This window comes from Oncorhynchus masou, chromosome 5 (assembly GCF_036934945.1).
Source record: "Oncorhynchus masou masou isolate Uvic2021 chromosome 5, UVic_Omas_1.1, whole genome shotgun sequence".
NCBI classification, from domain to species: Eukaryota; Metazoa; Chordata; class Actinopteri; order Salmoniformes; family Salmonidae; genus Oncorhynchus; species Oncorhynchus masou.
The window spans coordinates 43,599,178-43,618,233 of record NC_088216.1 but is presented as its reverse complement, the minus strand read 5'-3'; the positions used below and the strand labels follow the sequence as shown (position 1 = coordinate 43,618,233).

Sequence of the window (19,056 nt, the reverse complement as noted above, 5' to 3'; positions counted from 1 at the left end):
TATATGTCTGGATGAATTGCAGTGATTAAACTCCTTAGTCATACCTCAGTTTACTCACTTACTTATGGCGCTGCCTCCTCCTGATGATTTCTTTTTCTAATCATAAGAGCAAAAAAATATTTAACTTTATCTGGGACGCTAAACCAGAGAAGATAAAGCGTGCCTATCTATATAATAAATATGAACTGGGTGCGTTGAGATTATTCAATATAAAAGCACTAAACCTCTCTAAAAGCTTCACTTACACACAAGTTTGACTTGATCCTTAAATGGTTCTCAAGTAAATTACTAAGAAAAGCTCATCCGTTGTTTAAAAACGGCCTTTTTTCCCTTTGTGCAGATTGCCATGTCTCATTTTCAATTAATTCTAAAATGAAACCTTTTTCGGGGTCTCTCTTTTTCAAACAAGCATTTGCACAGCTGGTTACAATTCCAATTTCATCCCCTGAAAATATAGAACAAATTATACAACAAATATTATGGTTGAACTGAAATGTGCTGGTAGATAAAATACCTTTGTTTATGGAAACAATGTTTGAAAAGGGTATTTGTTTTCAAATGATATTGTAAATTAGAATGGTAGAGTTATGTCTTCTATGGAGTTATCGAGAATTGTATAGGAAGGTCTGCTCAATATAAGATTACAAACAAATGATTACAGCGTTACCCCAAAAATGGAAGAGGCAGGTTGCAGCGGAAGGAGGTAGGGAACTGGTCTGTCTGCCAAAAATAATGGATCAAAACTGTCAGAGGAACAAAAAGAGCATAAATAGGAGAGTACACCAGTTTCATTTGAGGACCAGGATGTTGACAGCTGTGCCATACAGATCGCAAAATAGCTGGGAAGAGATTTCTGATGTAACAATTGTATATAAAAAAACGCAGCAAGATTCCAGACTTTGTGCTTTTCAGGAAAAATTACAGTATGGAATTCTTGCTATCAACAAAACATTGAAAATTTGGGTCATACAATCATCGCAGCTTTGCAGATTTTGTTGTGAGGATACAGAACCTGTTTCTGGTCTCAGGCTCAGGAATGGTTGAAAACCCTAGAAATAGCAAAACAGGGGGGGGGGGGGGGTCTTAGAGGGTTGGTGGCCTGGCAGTTGGGAGCTTCCCCGTTTTGACTTTATGTGGAGATCGGTCAGCGTGCCCTTGGGCAGGGAGTTGACCCTGGTTGCTTCGGTGGGTCGCTCTGGATGGAAGTCTGTTAGACTGACTGAAAGTAATGTAAATGTTGAGCGGCTTCACTGCAGGTAGAGATTGTGTGCTTTAATATTCAATCAAATAAAAAATAAATAAAAAAAGTAGAAGAGGGATAAGAGGTACAGTAGTAGCCTAGATACTAGGGTCTGTGATGGTCATGGAATGCTGGATGCCGGTTATTGGCCAGCCAAAGCTGTTGTGAAATGTAATGACATGACGTTTTGTTGTTATTGTAAACAACTGCCTTAATGTTGATGGACCCCAGAAAGAGTAGCTGCTGCCTTACGGGGATCCATAATAAATACAATACAAATGACGCGGTTACAGTAATAACTGTTCGGTTACCACACAAAGAAATATATCGTTAAAGACGGACATTTTGTCCTCTCCTCCGCTCCTGCCTGCATGTGCTGCCATAGAAATAGAATGAATAGAATGGGCGTCCCCATTGCAAGTCTATGATGGCATAATGGGTGGACTGGCGGCCATTGCGAGCGTACAGGAGGTGTGCCCATCAATCTGTGCTGTGATTTGTGGATTAAACTCAACGGACATAACAAAAACTACATTCCATTGCAAGAGCCACATCAGTTAACATCATTTGAATGAACATTACCATGGAAATTGCATCACAGTACCAGGCAGGCAGTGAGAGTGTGCCCATGAGTTTGCCAGTGAAATAGCCAGGGTTAAGAGGTTTCCAAGCCCATTTTATTCATTCCAATTGTGTGCTGCTGCTCCATCGTCTAGGCAACCGAAGACTTGTTTGCTACGGGACCAATAAAATGTGATTTGATTGCTTGTTTCAGCAAGGATCAATAAAGTTTCATCACGTTGTTAAGAGTCCATGTTACTGCAGAAACTGACAACCACAAGAATTCCAGGCTGTCCCGTCGTATGAAGGTTATTACATTTTCATGACGGTTTTCATCTCATAAACGTTGGTTATACTGTAATTGTGCCAGGCCTACTAGATACGGGAGCTGAACAGCTCCACGGCTGAAAGCGCAGATGATAATAAAATAAGACAGAAGTTTACTTTAAGGCAACAACAAAAGGAGGGTGGTTGGTCGGGGTGGATGAAGGCGAACATCTAGCAACCCGAAGGTTTGCACATTCGAATCTAATCACGGGGCAATTTGAGCTAAGTAGCAACTTCTTACTACTTTTGAGCTACTTTGCAACTACTTAACATGTTCGCTAACCCTTCCCCTAACCTTCACCATTTAACATAATCCTAACCTTAACCATAGCTAACGTTAGCCACCATAGCTAAAGTTAGCATTAGCCGCCTAGCTAAAGTAAGCCACAACAAATTATAATCCGTAACATATCTAACATATTTTACGACTTTCCATTCGTAACATATCATATAACTTGTAATTCGTAGCATATCATACAAATTAATACATACCATACTAAATGGGATCATTCTAAAATCAACGGTTTACTATGTTATGTCTACACCCGAGTCCAGGTTGCATGCAAGAGTCACACACAGATCCAGATAATTAGTCATGTTGAAGGGGTACCAAAGCAAAAGTCTAAAGACATCAACGTGCCAAGGGCTAGCCTATGCCTGTGTGCGGTGCGCAGATACTCCCAAACACCTCTCTTTTCCCCTCACCAGCCAGGTGAAAGTGGCAGGTCTGTAGTCACCAGACTGTAAGACAATGTTTATGCAAGACTTGCTTTTCTTCCTTTGCCTTCACTTTTGTTCCATGTTAAAATTAGACAGCTTGAGGTATCACCGAAATGTGGATCCTTTGAACAATAACCTTTCAACCTGCTGCGTGCCATTAACTCAGGCAACAAACAATTCTTTAAAGCAAGGGAAACAACCTCTATTGGGAAATAGATGAACGAAAATTGTTGCTCATTGATAAACAAAGTGATGGAAAAGCAATGAAAATGCCGTTGGCAAGGTGATTAACCTTTTACATACAGAATAATATCGGCTAATTGACATCCACAGAATGCGCTGTATCGACCTTGATAAACCCCAACACACGCGCACAAGCGCACACATTGAGACGTGCACACACAGAAGCGCACACCGACACAGACCGACAGACACACACAGTCCAGATATGAAGGCATAATCAAGGATCAAGTGGTAATCCGCCCTAGGATTAGTGTGGGGTCAGTCAGTATGGAATTAGGCCCGGCTCATAACATGACTCTGTCTGGGCTAATCTGGCTAGCATAACAGGATTGGAACAGGGCCAGAGCAAGTTCGGATCTCATCATACCGCCACCACATTTAAAAAAAGAAATATTATCGTTTAAAACACACAGAGGAAGGAAGAAACTGCTGGCTCGAGGAAATGGAGGAACACCGCAGCCATGTTCGTATAGTCCAACCCACGTGCATGTTGGCTTCGCCCTGGCCATTTCAAACGAGACGACGCTGGGGTAGGAATTGTGTCAAATACACCCACTCTTTCACTGCCCATCTCACTAACTTGGTCAGTCCGCTCCTAACACCGTTTGTCCTCCTCTACTTCTCCCATCTCACTTTCCCCCCAGATTTACAGACACCGTGCACGCAACACACCATCAAAACCTGACACGAGGCGTTTCTTGGAAGGAGGGATTAAGGAAGAGAGTATTGGAGGCATGTGGGGAGGCAGAGAGGGGAGGCATGAGGGGAGGCATGAGGGGAGGCATGAGGGGAGGCATGAGGGGAGGCATGAGGGGAGGCATGAGGGGAGGCATGAGGGGAGGCATGAGGGGAGGCGAGAGGGGAGGCGAGAGGGGAGGCGAGAGGGGAGGCGAGAGGGGAGGCGAGAGGGGAGGCGAGAGGGGAGGCGAGAGGGGAGGGACGGAGGTGGATAAGCTGACATATGCTGATAGCCGGTCAGCAAATTCATTCTTATTTAGACAGGACGGCGCATGGGAGCTGTGTACCGCCTCACCCATCAGGAGAAGGAAGGGGAGGGAGGGAGGGAGGGAGGAGGAAACTGCTGGACTGAGCAGCAGGCTGTGTGAGTAGAGAAGGGGAGAGAGGAATAGGGTTGATTCCTGATGGGAGGAAAGGGGTTTGGACAGGGGAGGAGGAGTGAGGGTAAGGCTGTTGAACAGTGGTATTGTCTCCCTTTCCCTCTCTCACTAAACACACACACACACACACACCACCCTAATTAAAGAAGTTGCCTACCTTATCCCGTTTTAACGAGCGAGGCCCCCCTGTTCATCATGTCCGGTTAACCATACCGTGTCATGCTATACCATACATGACCGGGCGCCCCCTTCTCTGAGGGAAGGACCTTCAGCGATACAGTTCCTCCGCATTACATCCAGTGCCTTTCTAATGGGTCAGTGTTTTCACACACACAAACACTTTCAGCGTGGTGCATACGCAAGACTTCTGCTCTAAGCCTCCCTCCGTATTACACTCCTCCGTCTAGAGGGGAGGATACAAAGGAACAGATCAAATCCAATTGTATGCGCCGAATACAGGTGTAGACCTTACAGTGAAATGCTTACTTACGAGCCCCTTAACCAACAGTGCTTTAAGAAGTTAAGAAAAAAAAAAGTGGTAAGTTAAAAAAATGTAAAAAAAAAAAAAAATTGAAATAAAAGTAAGAAATAATTCAACAGCAGCAGTAAAATAACAATAGCCAGGCTATATAAAGGGGATACTGGTACAGAGTCAATGTGCGGCGGGGGGGGGCACAGGTTAGTCGAGGTAATTGAGGTAATATGTACATGTAGGTAGAGTTACAGGTACTATGCACAGATAACAAACAGAGTGAGCAGCAGCGTAAAAGAGGGGCCTGGGGAGCCCTTTGATCAGCTGTTTAGGAGTCTTATGGCTTGGGGGTAGAAGCTGTTAAGAAGCCTTTTGGAGCTGCTCTGGTACCGGTGGTATATGTACGTTTAGTGATCACCATTATCCCTGCAGCTACACTGTCTCTACTTCTCTGACCTCGAGTCTACTTTCCTCCTCCTGTCTTCCAAACTTCTCTCTCACTCCATCGCAATTATGTTTCCTGTGTACCCCCCCCTCTCGCCGAGAAAACTTCTTGGATCTTTTCTTGCTTTCTACTCAACTCTCCCTCCCCGACACTCTTTACCCAGCCCTCCCTCCTTCCTGTAAGACCCTCCCCTTCCTGTAAGCCCCTCTCGCCTCGTTCCTTCTACCTCCCCCTCTGCCTCCTTCCTTCTCCTCCATCGCTTCCTCAGCCCAATTTTCTAACAGTCTACCCCTCTTGCCCACCTTCCCCCTCTTATCTTTTTCCTGGGTCCTGGGAGAGGGGCTGGTGTGTGTGTGTGTGTGTGTGTGTGTGTGTGTGTGTGTGTGTGTGTGTGTGTGTGTGTGTGTGTGTGTGTGTGTGTGTGTGTGTGAGCGCCCGACTGCAATTCATCATCATTTTATCATCGTCCACCTTAATTGGAACCCATCAGGCTCTCCCAGTACTCTTAATTTTTGTTTAGAAACAGCTGCTGTCCGCATGCACGTACGCACGCGCACACGAATTGAGAGGAAGATCTGAGGCCAAACAAGATTTCTCCTTCTCCCAGACTTTCCATCCCTTTCTCCTTTTTCTTAGCGGAGGAAAAGTGAGAGGAAACGGGTGATGGAGAGGCCCAGTCTTTATCTGACTGAAGGTGGCGGTGTAAAGCCGGCGCTGATATTATCTGTCCCTTCTCTTTATCCCCCCCCCCCCGTGGAGGAAGGGGTAGGAGGGAGAGTGTGAGAGGAAGGAGGAGAGAGACACACCAAAACATTTGGAAGAGAGAGGAAACAAGCGAATGAGAAAAAAAAAATATACAGGAACCAAGAGAGAAACCATGAGTTAGACTGAAACTTATTTTCATTCACGCTAAATCCTCTCCACCCCTCACCTCCCCCTCCCCTCTCGAACTAACATAACTAACCAAACAACTAAACTCACTAAGAGCGTGAAAGGTTGCTGGGTCGAATTCCCGAGCGGACAAGGTCAAAATCTGTTGTTCTGCCTTTGAGCAAGGCAGTTAACCCACTGTTGAAGACGTGGATGTGAATTAAGGCAGCACCTCACCGATTCAGAGGGGTTGGGTTAAATGCAGAAGTCACATTTCTGTCCTCTCCCTTTTCTCTCTTCTCCCCCTACATTTACATTTAGCAGACACTCTCATCCAGAGCGACTTACAAGAGCAATTAGGGTTAAGTGCCTTGCTCAAGGGCACGTCGGACGATTTTTCACATAGTCTGCTCGGGGATCAGAACCAGCAACATTTTGGCCCAACGCTCTTACCCGCTAGGCTACCTGCCACCCTCTCCTGCCTTCTCCTCCCCCTCTCAGAGACCAGCTGTGGTCATTTATTGAGTCTCGTGACCCTGGCTTCAGCAGCCTGGCTGTGTTTCCTCTTGTTTACAGGCTCCCATGACCCCCTCTGGCAGGCTGGATGAGAGGAGATTGTTTTTCTCCTTGACAGTGTCCAGGCAGACACACTCTCCAGGTCCTATCTCTTGTGAGAGTTGAGACCAGGGGAATGTGTGGTGCGTTGTGCTTTTTGTTTTTACAGGCGGCAGGTAACCTAGCGGTTAAGAGCATTGGGCCAGTAACCGGAAGGGGGCTGGTTTCGAATCCCGGGGGTGGCAATGTGGAAAAATCTGCCATTCTGCCCTTGAGCAAGGCAGTTCACCCCCAACAACAACTGCACCTCGGGCACCAATGACGTGGATGTTGATTAAGGCACCGCTCTGATTCAGAGGCGTTGGGTTAAACGCGGAAGACATTTCAGTTGAAAGCATTCAATTGTGGAGCTGACTAGGTATCCCCTTTCCCCTTCCCTTTTTTTGGCCATTGTTTGGCCCGCAATATTGAGACAGTTTTGATTGCACATCCATTACTGTTACAATTTCCATTATTTTACAGACAGTTCCTTCAAAAACAAAGTCCTGAAAATACTGTATAAACACAGACTGTCCGATAATAGGCAGAGCTGATCTGTATAAATCTGTTAAAAAAACATGTATTTTCCTTATATATTACAGCTCTGTCTATTAACGGAGAGTCACTGTGTTTATGCAGTATTTACTGAAAAAATATTAAGGAAATTTTTCTTCTTCTCTGGTCTTGAAACCCATTGTCATAGCCTTCCAAAAGTCTTGCACATACAACGTATTGGATCAAGATTCTATGGACAATTATTGAGGAGCTGCTTAGCTACACTATATTACATAAATGATCCTGTACAGAGCTCATACATTTTTCTCACCAGGGTTGGTTATGTTACTTTCTAAACCTAATATGTTATAGCTACCTGTCCACATTTGTAATCAGCAGGGGTGCAATTTTAACTGGGGAAAGGGGGGACATGCTGCAATTCTGAAATTGCATTACCCCCAGTTTTATCACTGGAAGGCTCCGGTGTGCTTTAGGACCATGGGGACGCCTCCGAACAGCCGGATAGGCTGTTTGGAGTGTTTATGCGACTGGATTAAAAAATGTATATATATTTATATATTATGTCCCCACACACTTCTAAAACCAAAGTTGCACCTCTGGTAGTCAGTAACTTAATTTTGGACTACTTTCCCTTTAAGAGGCAATAGAAGACAAAAAGGATCCATCAAACGCATCAAAACAAGAGCGAAATCTGTGTGGAGGAAACTGGCCACAGGTTTGCTTCCACCTTCCAAACCATCCTTCTCTTCCGCCGATGCAATGAAATCTCTCTTCGTCCCATCTCTTTTCCCCACCCTCCTTCAGCTTATCTCTCGCTCTCCTGACTCCATTGAGTGGTGGAAGATGAGTTGACACGCTGACAAGAATACTCTAGTAAAAAAACCCACTGAATTTCAACATAGTCTGGGCTAAAATTAGGCTTAATATAAGATTAACATCCATGTGTTGACTCTAAAGGTAAAAAATTAAATTGAGCATCAGGACCCCGCAAGATCCTCTCGTTCCACGAGCGAGCACACACCCCCCCCCCCTCTCGCCATGCAACTCCGCATTCACCATAGCAAGGTGTACCCACAGCATACCAGATGACGTGAGCTCTCCATTTTTACTGCAGCATCATACATGATTCATATCATGGAAGCAGCATCTTGAGCAGCACAGCCCGAACAAGGAGCAACTGGCTCACATGGAGGGATGTGCATCGAGAAAACAGTGGTGAAACGAAGACCAATATTTGGGGATGATTCCTTTCATTTCAGTGAAATATGTTTCGGAATTTGATTAAAATTGGATGACAATGATACAAATTCCATTGCTTTTATGTAACAACCACTCCTAGTAAATGTGGAAAGTGGCAGTAAAATCGTGCCACAAAAGTGGTGTTTCTTAACAACAAAGCAATGTCATAACAATGGAGTTAGAGTTAGCGTAGGCTTCATTGGACGCTGGTATTATCATACCCATAAACTACAGGTTAGCATAAAAACCAAAGATAGTGATTAGCTCTTAGCGGTTAGCTAAGAGCTTACAGTTAACCGCTAATTAGCCTACTAGCACATCTTCCTGTCAGCTGTCATGTGCAGAAATACTGTTTTGGCCTGTCCTGAGTCTGCTGCTGATTATCACTGGCTGCAACATTTAACAAACAGTCAATAAAGGGCCCTCTTTGGAGACAGCGCTGTCATTGGCTAATTAGCCTTCCTTCAGAAACAATGGGGGTTTTGGTGCGCGGCGCGCTAATGACTAGCTGTCGATATAGACAGCCTCGCATTGGAGCCCTTATGCTACGCTGGGAGGAGCTACGCTAACTTTCAAACACACTAGCATTGCTGAATGCTAATCATTATGGCAACAAGGCTAAGCCACGGGTCCTGTTGGACATGCTACATGTGTGCGTGTTTAGCATAGTGAGTGAACCCACGGCCACATATCTCTAGCGTGCAGCTGTAGCGTGTATTGACATCCACTTGCAGGTGTTCAAAGCTAATTAGTTTGATTCTCTGAAGACTTTCCCGGGATGTTGTGCTGTTTTTTTGTTGTTGTCTGCAACATGGCTGAAGTCTTGGGGGCACCTGTTAGACAGGATACCCAGAGAGGTTTGACACCCCTAATACAAACCAAAATCAATATGGCAGCCTTCCTTGGAGGTGGTGATAGGATGAGTGTCCCATGAAGAGAGAGAGAGAGAAACAAGCAGCTTTGGAGGAGAGAGAAAGGTAGAAAGGGGGGAAAGGGAATAGAAAGGGGGGAAAGGGAATAGAAAGGGGGAGGGGGAAAAGAACGACAGGTAGAGGCCTTCCTAATGACCTGAAGGTGCCAAACAGGACAACCAAAAGCCTACAGACAAATGTAAAGTATAATGGTCATATCATGAAGCCTATAATTGGTGTGTCACAGTCGGTGACACAAGCGTCCACCTCCAGTCCCTCCAGTGACGAACACGTCACCCTGCTTACGGCACAGCCTCTCCATGAGACAAAAACAAAAGAGGAAGGAAGTTAGAACACAAGAGGGAGTGGTTGAGGGTAGAGAAGGACAACAAAACAGAGAGTGAGTGGGTAAGCGAGAGGAAGAGAGGAGCGCCGAAGGGAGAGAAAAAAAAGATGGACAGGGAGAGAGAGAAAGGTAGAGAAGACGGGTAGAGAGTGAGTGGGAGAGAGGTGTAAACATGATCAATCCTGTCTTGACTAGGTTCAAAGATGACAGGCTTCTTCTCCACATTTTCAGCCTCGGTGGAGCGCATCGTCACTTCTTATCTCTCTCTCTCTCTCACACACACACACACACACACTTCCTCATTTGCTACTCAACTGACAGATGGGTCTACGGGCGCACACGACTTCCAACACACCCTTCAGCATGCACAGTTATTTCCTACAATCCTGAAACCGGCCAAACTCCCTCTATACATGACCATTGGTCAAAATACTAACCGCCAACCCATTGATTTATTGAATCAGGTGCATCCCTGCTGTGCTGACCAAAATCCATCTTGATGAAACCAAATCAGCAAGCATTTGGTTTATTACAAAAACAATGTTCCATTCGCACAAATTTTGCGCACAAATTTGTTTCCATCCCCGTTAGTGAGCATTTATCATTTTCCAAGATAATCCATCCACCTGACAGGTGTGGCATATCAAGAAGCTGATTAAACATGATCATTACACAGGTGCACCTGGGGGCAATAAAAGGGCACTCTAAAATGTGCAGTTCTGTCACAGACCACAATGCCACAGATCTCTCCATTTTTTTGCATGCAATTGGCATGCTGACTGCAGGACTGTCCACCAGAGCTGAATGTAATGTTAATTTCTCTACCATAAGCCGCCTCCAACATCATTTTAGAGAAGTTGGCAGTATGTCCAAACGGCCTGACAACCGCAGACCACGTGTATGGCGTCGTGTGGACGCCATTCATCCGCCGCCATCACCTCATATTTCAGCATGACAATGCACGGCCCTACGTCGCAAGGATTTGTATACAAGTCCTGGAAGCTGAAAATGTCTGCATACTCATCATACATGTCACCCATTGAGCATGTATGGGATGCTCTGGACGTGTTCGTAGCGCCAATCCAGTTACAGCCAATAACCAGAAACTTCGCACAACCATTGAAGAGGAGTGGGACAACAATCCAACGGCCACAATCAACAGCCTGATCAACTCTACGTGAAGGAGACTGCATGAGTCACACCAGATAATGGTTCTCCGATCCACACGCCTAGCTTTTTTTTTTGTAGGCAATATTAAAATATCCTAATATTTATATATATTATTTTACTTTTAGATTTGTGTGTATTGTTGTGAATTGTTAGATACTAATGCACTGTTGGAGCTAGGAGCACAAGCATTTCGCTACACCCGCAATAACATCTGCTAAATATGTGACCAACAACATTTGATTTGATTTAAAGGTATATGACCAACCGATGAATATCTGAATTCCCAGTCATATGAAATCCATAGACTAGGACTTATGCATTTATTTAAATTGACTGATTTCCTTATATGAACTGCAATTGAGTAAAATCTCCGAAATTGTTGCATTCATTTTAGTTCTGTGTATATCAGGTGTGTTAGTGCTGGGCTGGAATAAAACTGTGCACCACCACTCACCGAAGTCTTCTGACACTGGATGCTGGTGCTGTTGAAGCGCAGGGCAGTGACGCTGTGTTCCTCTCCCTGCACGTGGAACACGCACTCGTAGTTCCTCTGGCCAGACTGGGGCTGGGGCAGGTTGCGGGCGGCCAGTGTGATGGGCTTGGTCACGCCCACGGGGATATAGATCTGGGTAGAGGGCAGGATCTGGGGACAATCCTGGGGGAGAGAGGAATGGAGAGATTTAGGTTATTCAGGTATTCATGTTGTTGTGTCACGTTTTAATATTTTTATCTGATCTGGGGACAGTCCTGGAGGAGAGAGGGAGAATTAGAGTAACACCTTCATTCATGTACCATTATGTCAAGTCTGAATGTGTCTATCTGATCTGGGGACAGTCCTGGAGGAGAGAGGGAGAATTAGAGTAATGCCTTCATTCATGTACCGTTATGTCAAGTCTGAATGTGTCTGTCTGTTCTGGGGACAGTCCTGGAGGAGTAGGGAAGGAGGAATGGAGAGATAAAGAGAGGTTTGGGTTTTGTGTCACAATATCATGTCGGCTTATGACTTGACACGATGCTCAAACGAGTCGCATGAGAAAGAAAGAGTGAAAGATCTGGAACAAAGTACATTAACTTCTTGGATATAGGGGGCGCTATTTTAATTTTTGGATGAAAAACGTTCCCATTTTAAACAAGATATTTTATCATGAAAAGATGCTTGACTATGCATACAGCCTTGGAAAGAAAACACTCTGACGTTTCCAAAACTGCAAAGATAGTCTGTGAGTGCCACAGAACTGATGTTACAGAAAAAACCCAGATAAAAATACAATCAGGAACTGCCTCATGGCAATGACTCCTTATATGGCTGTGGAGGAGCTAGGAGTCAGCTTACCTTTTCCACGTTTTCCCCAAGGTGTCTGCAGCATTGTGACGTATTTGTAGGCATATCATTGGAAGATTGACCATAAGAGACTCCATCTACCAGGTGGTCGCTTGGTGTCCTCTGTCGCAATTATTGCGTAATCTCCAGCTGCAGTATTTTTCCGTTTGCCTCGGATGAGAAACCGACTGCCAGGAATGATTTTTCATCAAATAGAATTGTGAAAAACACCTTGAGGATTGATTCTAAACAACGTTTGCCATGTTTCTGTCGATATTATGGAGCTAATTTGGAAAAAAGTTAGGCGTTGTGTTGACTGCATTTTCTTTTTTTTTCTTAGCCAAACATGATGATGAACAAAACGGAGCTATTTCTCTTACACAAATAATATTTTTGGAAAATATTAACATTTGCCATCTAACAGAGTCTCGTCATTGAAAACATCCAAAGTTCTTCAAAGGTAAATGATTTTATTTGAATGCTTTTCTTGCTTTTGTGAAAATGTTGGCTGCTGAATGCTAGGCTTAATGCTATGCTAGGCTATCAATACCCTTACACAAATGCTTGTGTAGCTTTGGTTAAAGCATATTTTGAAAATCTGAGATGACAGTGTTGTTAACAAAAGGCTAAGCTTGTGTTTCAGTATATTTATTTCATTTCATTTGCGATTTTCATGAATAGGAAATGGTAATGAGCTTGAGGCTATGATTACGCTCCCGGATACGGGATTGCTCGACGCTAGAGGTTAAACAGTAATAATGGCTCTACATAACACTCGGGCTCCCGAGTGGTGCAGTGGTCTAAGGCACTGCATCTCAGTGCAAGAGGCGTCACTGTGGTCCCTGGTTCGAATCCAGGCTGTATCACATCCGGTCGTGATTGGGAGTCCCATAGGGCGGCGCACAATTGGCCCAGCGTCGCCTGGGTTTGGCCTGTGTAGGCCGTCCTTGTAAACAGAATTGACAAGAATTTGTTCTTAACCGACTTGCCTAGTTAAATAAAACAATGACAGCATGCCATGTTACCACTGCTCACCTCATAAAGCACCACACTTGTGATATCATAGCATCCCCAAGACTTCAAAGAAAGAATGAACTGCAGTTTTTCCTTGTGTGGACTCCATTGTCTGGTAATGAACTAGTGTGACAATGTTTGAGAAAGTCCATTGATTCTGTAACATTCACCAGAGATGAGATGATGGCTTAGACCATCTGGTAACACTCTGTGTATTGTCTTGTATCACTGGGGTGTAAAGCCTTGGGGGTCCAGAGAAAGTGTGTGTTCGTGCGAAGGAACACATGAAGTCATTACATTGTTTATACCACGCTTTGGCGGAGTGCTTACATCATCAACTCCCACTCAACAGAACGAGCGTTGCACAACGAGGAACCCACCACGATTCTTTAGTCCAATGCCATCGAAGCAGTTCACTCTAATTCATCGTCGTGTTATAATTTTTTTTTTTAAAGCCTATTAATACATTCAGTTAACAAACGCAGATAAACATTTCACAAACAAAAATTGCACGCAAAAGGGGTAAGAAAAAACGAAGGCTGCAACTTCATGACAGTTGATACTAGCCTGGTATTGCTTGATATCGGAACAAATTCTAAAAAATGGCCTGTGTCGCTCCATTCCTGACAAAAATCGCCCGACAAACACACACCAAATGATGAGAAAACGACTAACACACCTGACACAAACCCCAAGTACATCTGGGATTTGTACATCTATGTCTGAGATGCTAGTAAGCTGCTATGAGAAAACGTACCAACACACCCCACAAATTCAGTACCTCCACTATAGTACACCATGGACATTTGGGTCATTTAGGAGATGCTCTTATCCAAAGTGACTTACAGTTACTACATTATCTTAATAAGATGAGACAGTCATTTATTTTCCCTCAATAAGGAAATTAAAGTTAGTGCTAGTAGGAAAATATAAGATAATGGGGGAGGGGGATGGGGGGGTTAGAATGACTGATGTCTTATTTAAGATACTGTTTGAAGAGGTACGGTTTCAGATGTTTTTGGAAGATGTACAGGGACTCCGCTGTCCTGGCATCAGGGGGGAACCTGGTATCCACCATTAGGGTGCCAGGACAGAGAAGGGCTTTGACTGGGCTGAGCAGGAGCTGATCTCTAGGAGGAGTGGGACAGCCAAGAGACCAGAGGCGGCAGAACGGAGTGCTCGGGTTGGGGTGTAGGGTTTGAGCAGAGCCAGAAGGTTGGGAGGGGTAGTTCCCCTTGCTGCTCCGTATGCCAGCACCATGGTCTTGTAGTGGATGTGAGCTTAGGCTGGAAGCCTGAGAAGCAACATCAGGGATTTTCCTGCCATTGAAATCCTTGGACGGGCCGCTGTCTAAACAGTGTAAAAAATAATGTTTATTTTGTGTGCATACAGACGGAAAGAGAGACAGATTTTTTGGATGGAAAAACGCTTTCAGTGTAAACTTCAATGACTAAAACCAGAAAGTAAATAGAAAAGATAATGGACCTTTATATTTGATATAATGTCATCTTTGAGAACTAACAATTAATAAAATAAAAGCTAGACAGTCAGGTAGATTTAAAAAACGTATAGAATTGCAGTAAAATTGGCTTACAAATGTATATACACTGCCAAGATGGGGGCCTCTAAAACAGGGTTGGGCAACTTTGATGGGGTTGGGTACCACAAAATAAATCTAGCCTCATATCGAGGGGCCACAGTGGCTCACGGCTCTGCGTACCCACATCCATACCCACACATGCAGTCAGAGCCAACCCTAGCCTTTCGGGGGCCATAATTTACATTTTGAGCAAAACATTTTGGCCCCCCCCCCCCTTTGACAGCGGCGTGAGTTAATTCCCTGCAATTCTACACTTTTTGCCATGGGGTGGAAAGAAATGTTCGCAATTTTGAATATGATATCTGAGTGCGAGTGACTAACAAAATCAATGGGGGCCCCCTGGTCAGTAATCTGACCATGATTACTACAAGTTTAGATAGCTGGCTAGACTAATTTACCAAATCTAAAAATGTTTTGCTGACACGAGCTAACGAAGTGACTGTCCATGACTGAAATAACAAGAGGGAAAACTGCTGATGCACAACAACATTTTAAAATTGCGGCGTGTGTCTTCGACTATTCTAACTCCACATTAAGTTGAGACCCCGCGGGCCGCCAGCTGTCCGTCCCCGGCTCTAAAATGTCCTCTAACACTCAGCCACGCCGACCTCGCACACTGCCGCACCCCATGCCACGCCCCATCATGCCACGCCCCATCATGCCACGCCCCATCATGCCACGCCCCATCATGCCACGCCCCACCACCTAAGCCCCATTTTTGATCCAGAAGAAAACCCTGACCATGCAGTAACAGTAAGCAGTCCTGCTGTGCATTAGTGCAACAGTGTTTCCCCAGCCCGCCAGACAATGGTGCGTTTGTTCATTTGCTTATAAGCCTCCTCCAACATCTGAACCCACTCCGACACTGAACTGATAACGAGCACGGCATTACAATGGCGAGAACACCAGTCTGGTGACAACACCCTGACAAGCAGCGAGGCAGGCGGTTGGAGGGACGGAGAGGAGATGGTGGTGGGTAGGATGACGGGACAGAGGGAGCGATGTGGGGAGAAAAGACAGAGAGAGGGGAGCAGAACTGCATTCTGACTTCTCTCTCTCTCTCCCCCTGTATCAAAGTCAGAGCGATGGATCCGTTTCACGCTAACAACCGGGGTCCGTTTCACGCGTCTCGCAGTTAATGAATTGCCTGCAGCCTCGGACGTGGATGGAAATTTAAGTGGGGAGCGAGATCGAGTCGTATAAGGACGTTTGAAGTCTCGAATTCTGAAACGGAGAAAATTAGCGCTTTCACTTTCCAAAGCACAAACAGCAATTGCAACAGCAATAAAACTTTAAAAAGCCCTGCATTTGTATATTCAGTCTGTGGTTTGATATTGTGTCACTTTTTACAGCAGGACAATGTTATATTTACATTCAATTAAAAAATGCCAATGTTGAGTCTAAATCAAATCAAACAACATTTTATTTGGTCACCTACACACGTTTAGCAGATGTTATTGCGGGTGTAGCGAAATGCTTTTGTTTCTAGCTCCAACAGTGCAGTAGTATCTAACAAGTAATATCGAACCATTTCACAACACACAAATTCGAAGTAAAGGAATGAATGCATAAATATTTGGACAAGGAACCTAGGACTAAAATATATTAGAATAAAATACAGTATTTACAACTGTACACATGAGATGAGTAGTGCAAAATGTGTAAACATTATTAAAGTGTCTAACAAAACGTGCTAACGTCATAGAAAAACATATATTGTATTCATTTGTCTCGTGACTCGTGACCGATTCGCCTTCCCAAAGAGTTAAAGGATAATGTTATACGTTAATATTTGTTTCAAGTGTCAACACACTACTCAACTACTGTTCCACTACTGGCGGAGCATCCGAACTTAAGACACTGTACGCCAGCAACCCCAGTGCACTGCTTTCAGTAAGATTTCCAAATGGCAGTCATTGAGTTCTGTAAATCGCGTCACATTGAACATTGTCCCCATTCTCTGGAGAAGCCGCTGTCGCATTACTCCAAGACATGATCAAAGCATCACCAGAGCGAGAGACCGAGGCACCTTATTTCATCAACATCTCTGACAGGTGTCAAAACAGTTCAAAGCTTGCATTAGGGCTACAAACTGCAGACTACAATGCAACCATATTTCACCAGGGGATTCTTTTGAAGCTCAGATTTTTATTTATTTCACAGTTGAAACGGAACTAGCGGTTTCTACACGAGCTGTGAGTTCATCATCCGGGCTGTTTCCATGAGCATAGGCTGGGGGAAGAAGTGTGTGCACGAGGGTGCAAGAGAAGTGCCAGGTGAGCTGGCACTGTAAGAAATGTCTGAGGGAGGTTGGTGGCTACCCACAGAGAGACTGGCTCAGCGTTTCTCTTCCCACAAACCCCCGAAGCTTAAGAGTAAAAGGCACTAAGACGGATCCCCGGGGATCGCATTGCACGGTTGCCAGACAATGAGACTTTCTGATCATCGCATATACATACTTTCTTTTAGCCAAAATAGACTCTCATTCCACTTTCAATGACTGTCCCTCCTGGCAAACCTACACAGCTGCCGGAAAAACGATTCTGGAGAAAGTAAACACCCACAGCTTGATCCAAAGCAAGCTCAAAACACACTGCGCGATTGAATTGGGCTAAAAACAGACAAATGTGTGTGTATGTGTGTGGTGTTTTTGGGATGTCCAAGTTCCCTTTCCCTGTTCTATGGCAGACTGAAGGGCCCTTCCCCCTATCCCACTTGTTTGTTTTACTTAACTGCTGGCTTGGGGGCTTTGCCGCCAATGGCTTAGACAAGCTGGAAGAAGAGGGGCATTGTGGGAGATGAAGTCCACATACAAAAGGATTCCCTTTTGTCAAACACTCTGGCCAGTTTATTTGTTTACAAAAATGGATTGCTTCTACAGTGAGTCACGTGGCCGTTGCTTGCTATGTAAAGCAGGCTGACAGGCATTCAGTTACTGTTCAATTGAATGTTAGAATTTGAGTGACCTAAGTGACTTGGAGCGTGGTATGATGGTCGGTGCCAGGCCCGCTGGATCCAGTATTTCAGAAACGGCCGCTCTCCTGGGCTTTCCATGCACAACAGAGTTTTAGGTTTCCAGAGAACGGTAAGACAAACAAAAATCATCTAGTCAGCAGCAGTCTTGTGGGTGAAAACAGCTCGTTGAGGAAGTCGAAAGTGAATGGCGAGAATTGTGCAAGCCAACAGGCGGGCCCACAAACAGACAAAATAACGGAGCAGTGCAACAGTGGCGTGGAGAACAGAATCTCAGGAACGCACAACTCCAGTCGATCCTCGTCACAGATGGGCTATTGCAGCAGACGACCAGACTGGTTTTCCTACCAGCTGAAAACAAGAGGTGGGTCCAGTGGGGAAGGTGATCACCAACACGGGTCAATTGAGGAGTGGAGAAAAACAAACATTGCCTGGTCTGATGAATCCCGGTTTCTGTGATGGAGTCAGGATATTTTTTATTTATTTTTATTTATTTCACCTTTATTTTAACCAGTTAGGCAAGTTGAGAACAAGTTCTCATTTACAAGTGCGACCTGGCCGAGATAAAGCAAAGCAGTTCGACACAATACAACAACACAGAGTTACACAAGGAGCAAAACAAACATGCAGTCAATAATACAGTACAAAAATAAATCTATATACAATGTGAGCAAATGAGGTGAGTTAAGGGAGGTAAAGGCAAAAAAAAGCAGAGAACTGGAAGGAGAGGCGGCCAAAGGAAGAATTGGTTTTGGGGGTGACCAGAGAGATATACCTGCTGGAGCACGTGCTACAGGTGGGTGCTGCTATGGTGACCAGTGAACTGAGATAAGGGGGGACTTTACCTCGCAGGGTCTTGTCGATGACCTGGAGCCAGTGGGTTTGGCGACGAGTATGAAGAGAGGGCCAGCCAACGAGAGCGTACAGGTCGCAGTGGTGGGTAGTATATTGGGCTTTGGTGACAAAACGGATGGCACTGTGATAGACAGCATCCAATTTATTGAGTAGGGTATTGGAGGCTATTTTGTAAATGACATCGCCGAAGTCGAGGATCGGTAGGATGGTCAGTTATACAAGGTTATGTTTGGCAGCATGAGTGAAGGATGCTTTGTTGCGAAATAGGAAGCCAATTCTAGATTTAAATTTGGATTGGAGATGTTTGATGTGAGTCTGGAAGGAGAGTTTACAGTCTAACCAGACACCTAGGTATTTGTAGTTGTCCACATATTCTAAGTCAGAACCGTCCAGAGTGGTGATGCTGGACGGGCGTGCAGGTGCATGCAGCGATCGGTTGAAGATCATGCATTTAGTTTTACTTGTGTTTAAGAGCAATTGGGGGCCACAGAAGGAGAGTTGTATGGCATTGAAGCTCGTCT

The 19,056-nt window shown here is 44.8% G+C and overlaps 1 protein-coding gene across 1 annotated transcript in view; it reads right to left on the bottom strand.

Moving 5' to 3' along the window:
* The window catches only part of LOC135539624 (plexin-A1-like), a 284,575-nt gene that overhangs the window by 73,848 nt on the left and 191,671 nt on the right, over nt 1–19,056 (bottom strand). Inside the window, 1 exon segment of the mRNA XM_064965616.1 lies at nt 11,227–11,427. Coding sequence (XP_064821688.1) covers nt 11,227–11,427 — 201 coding nt within the window.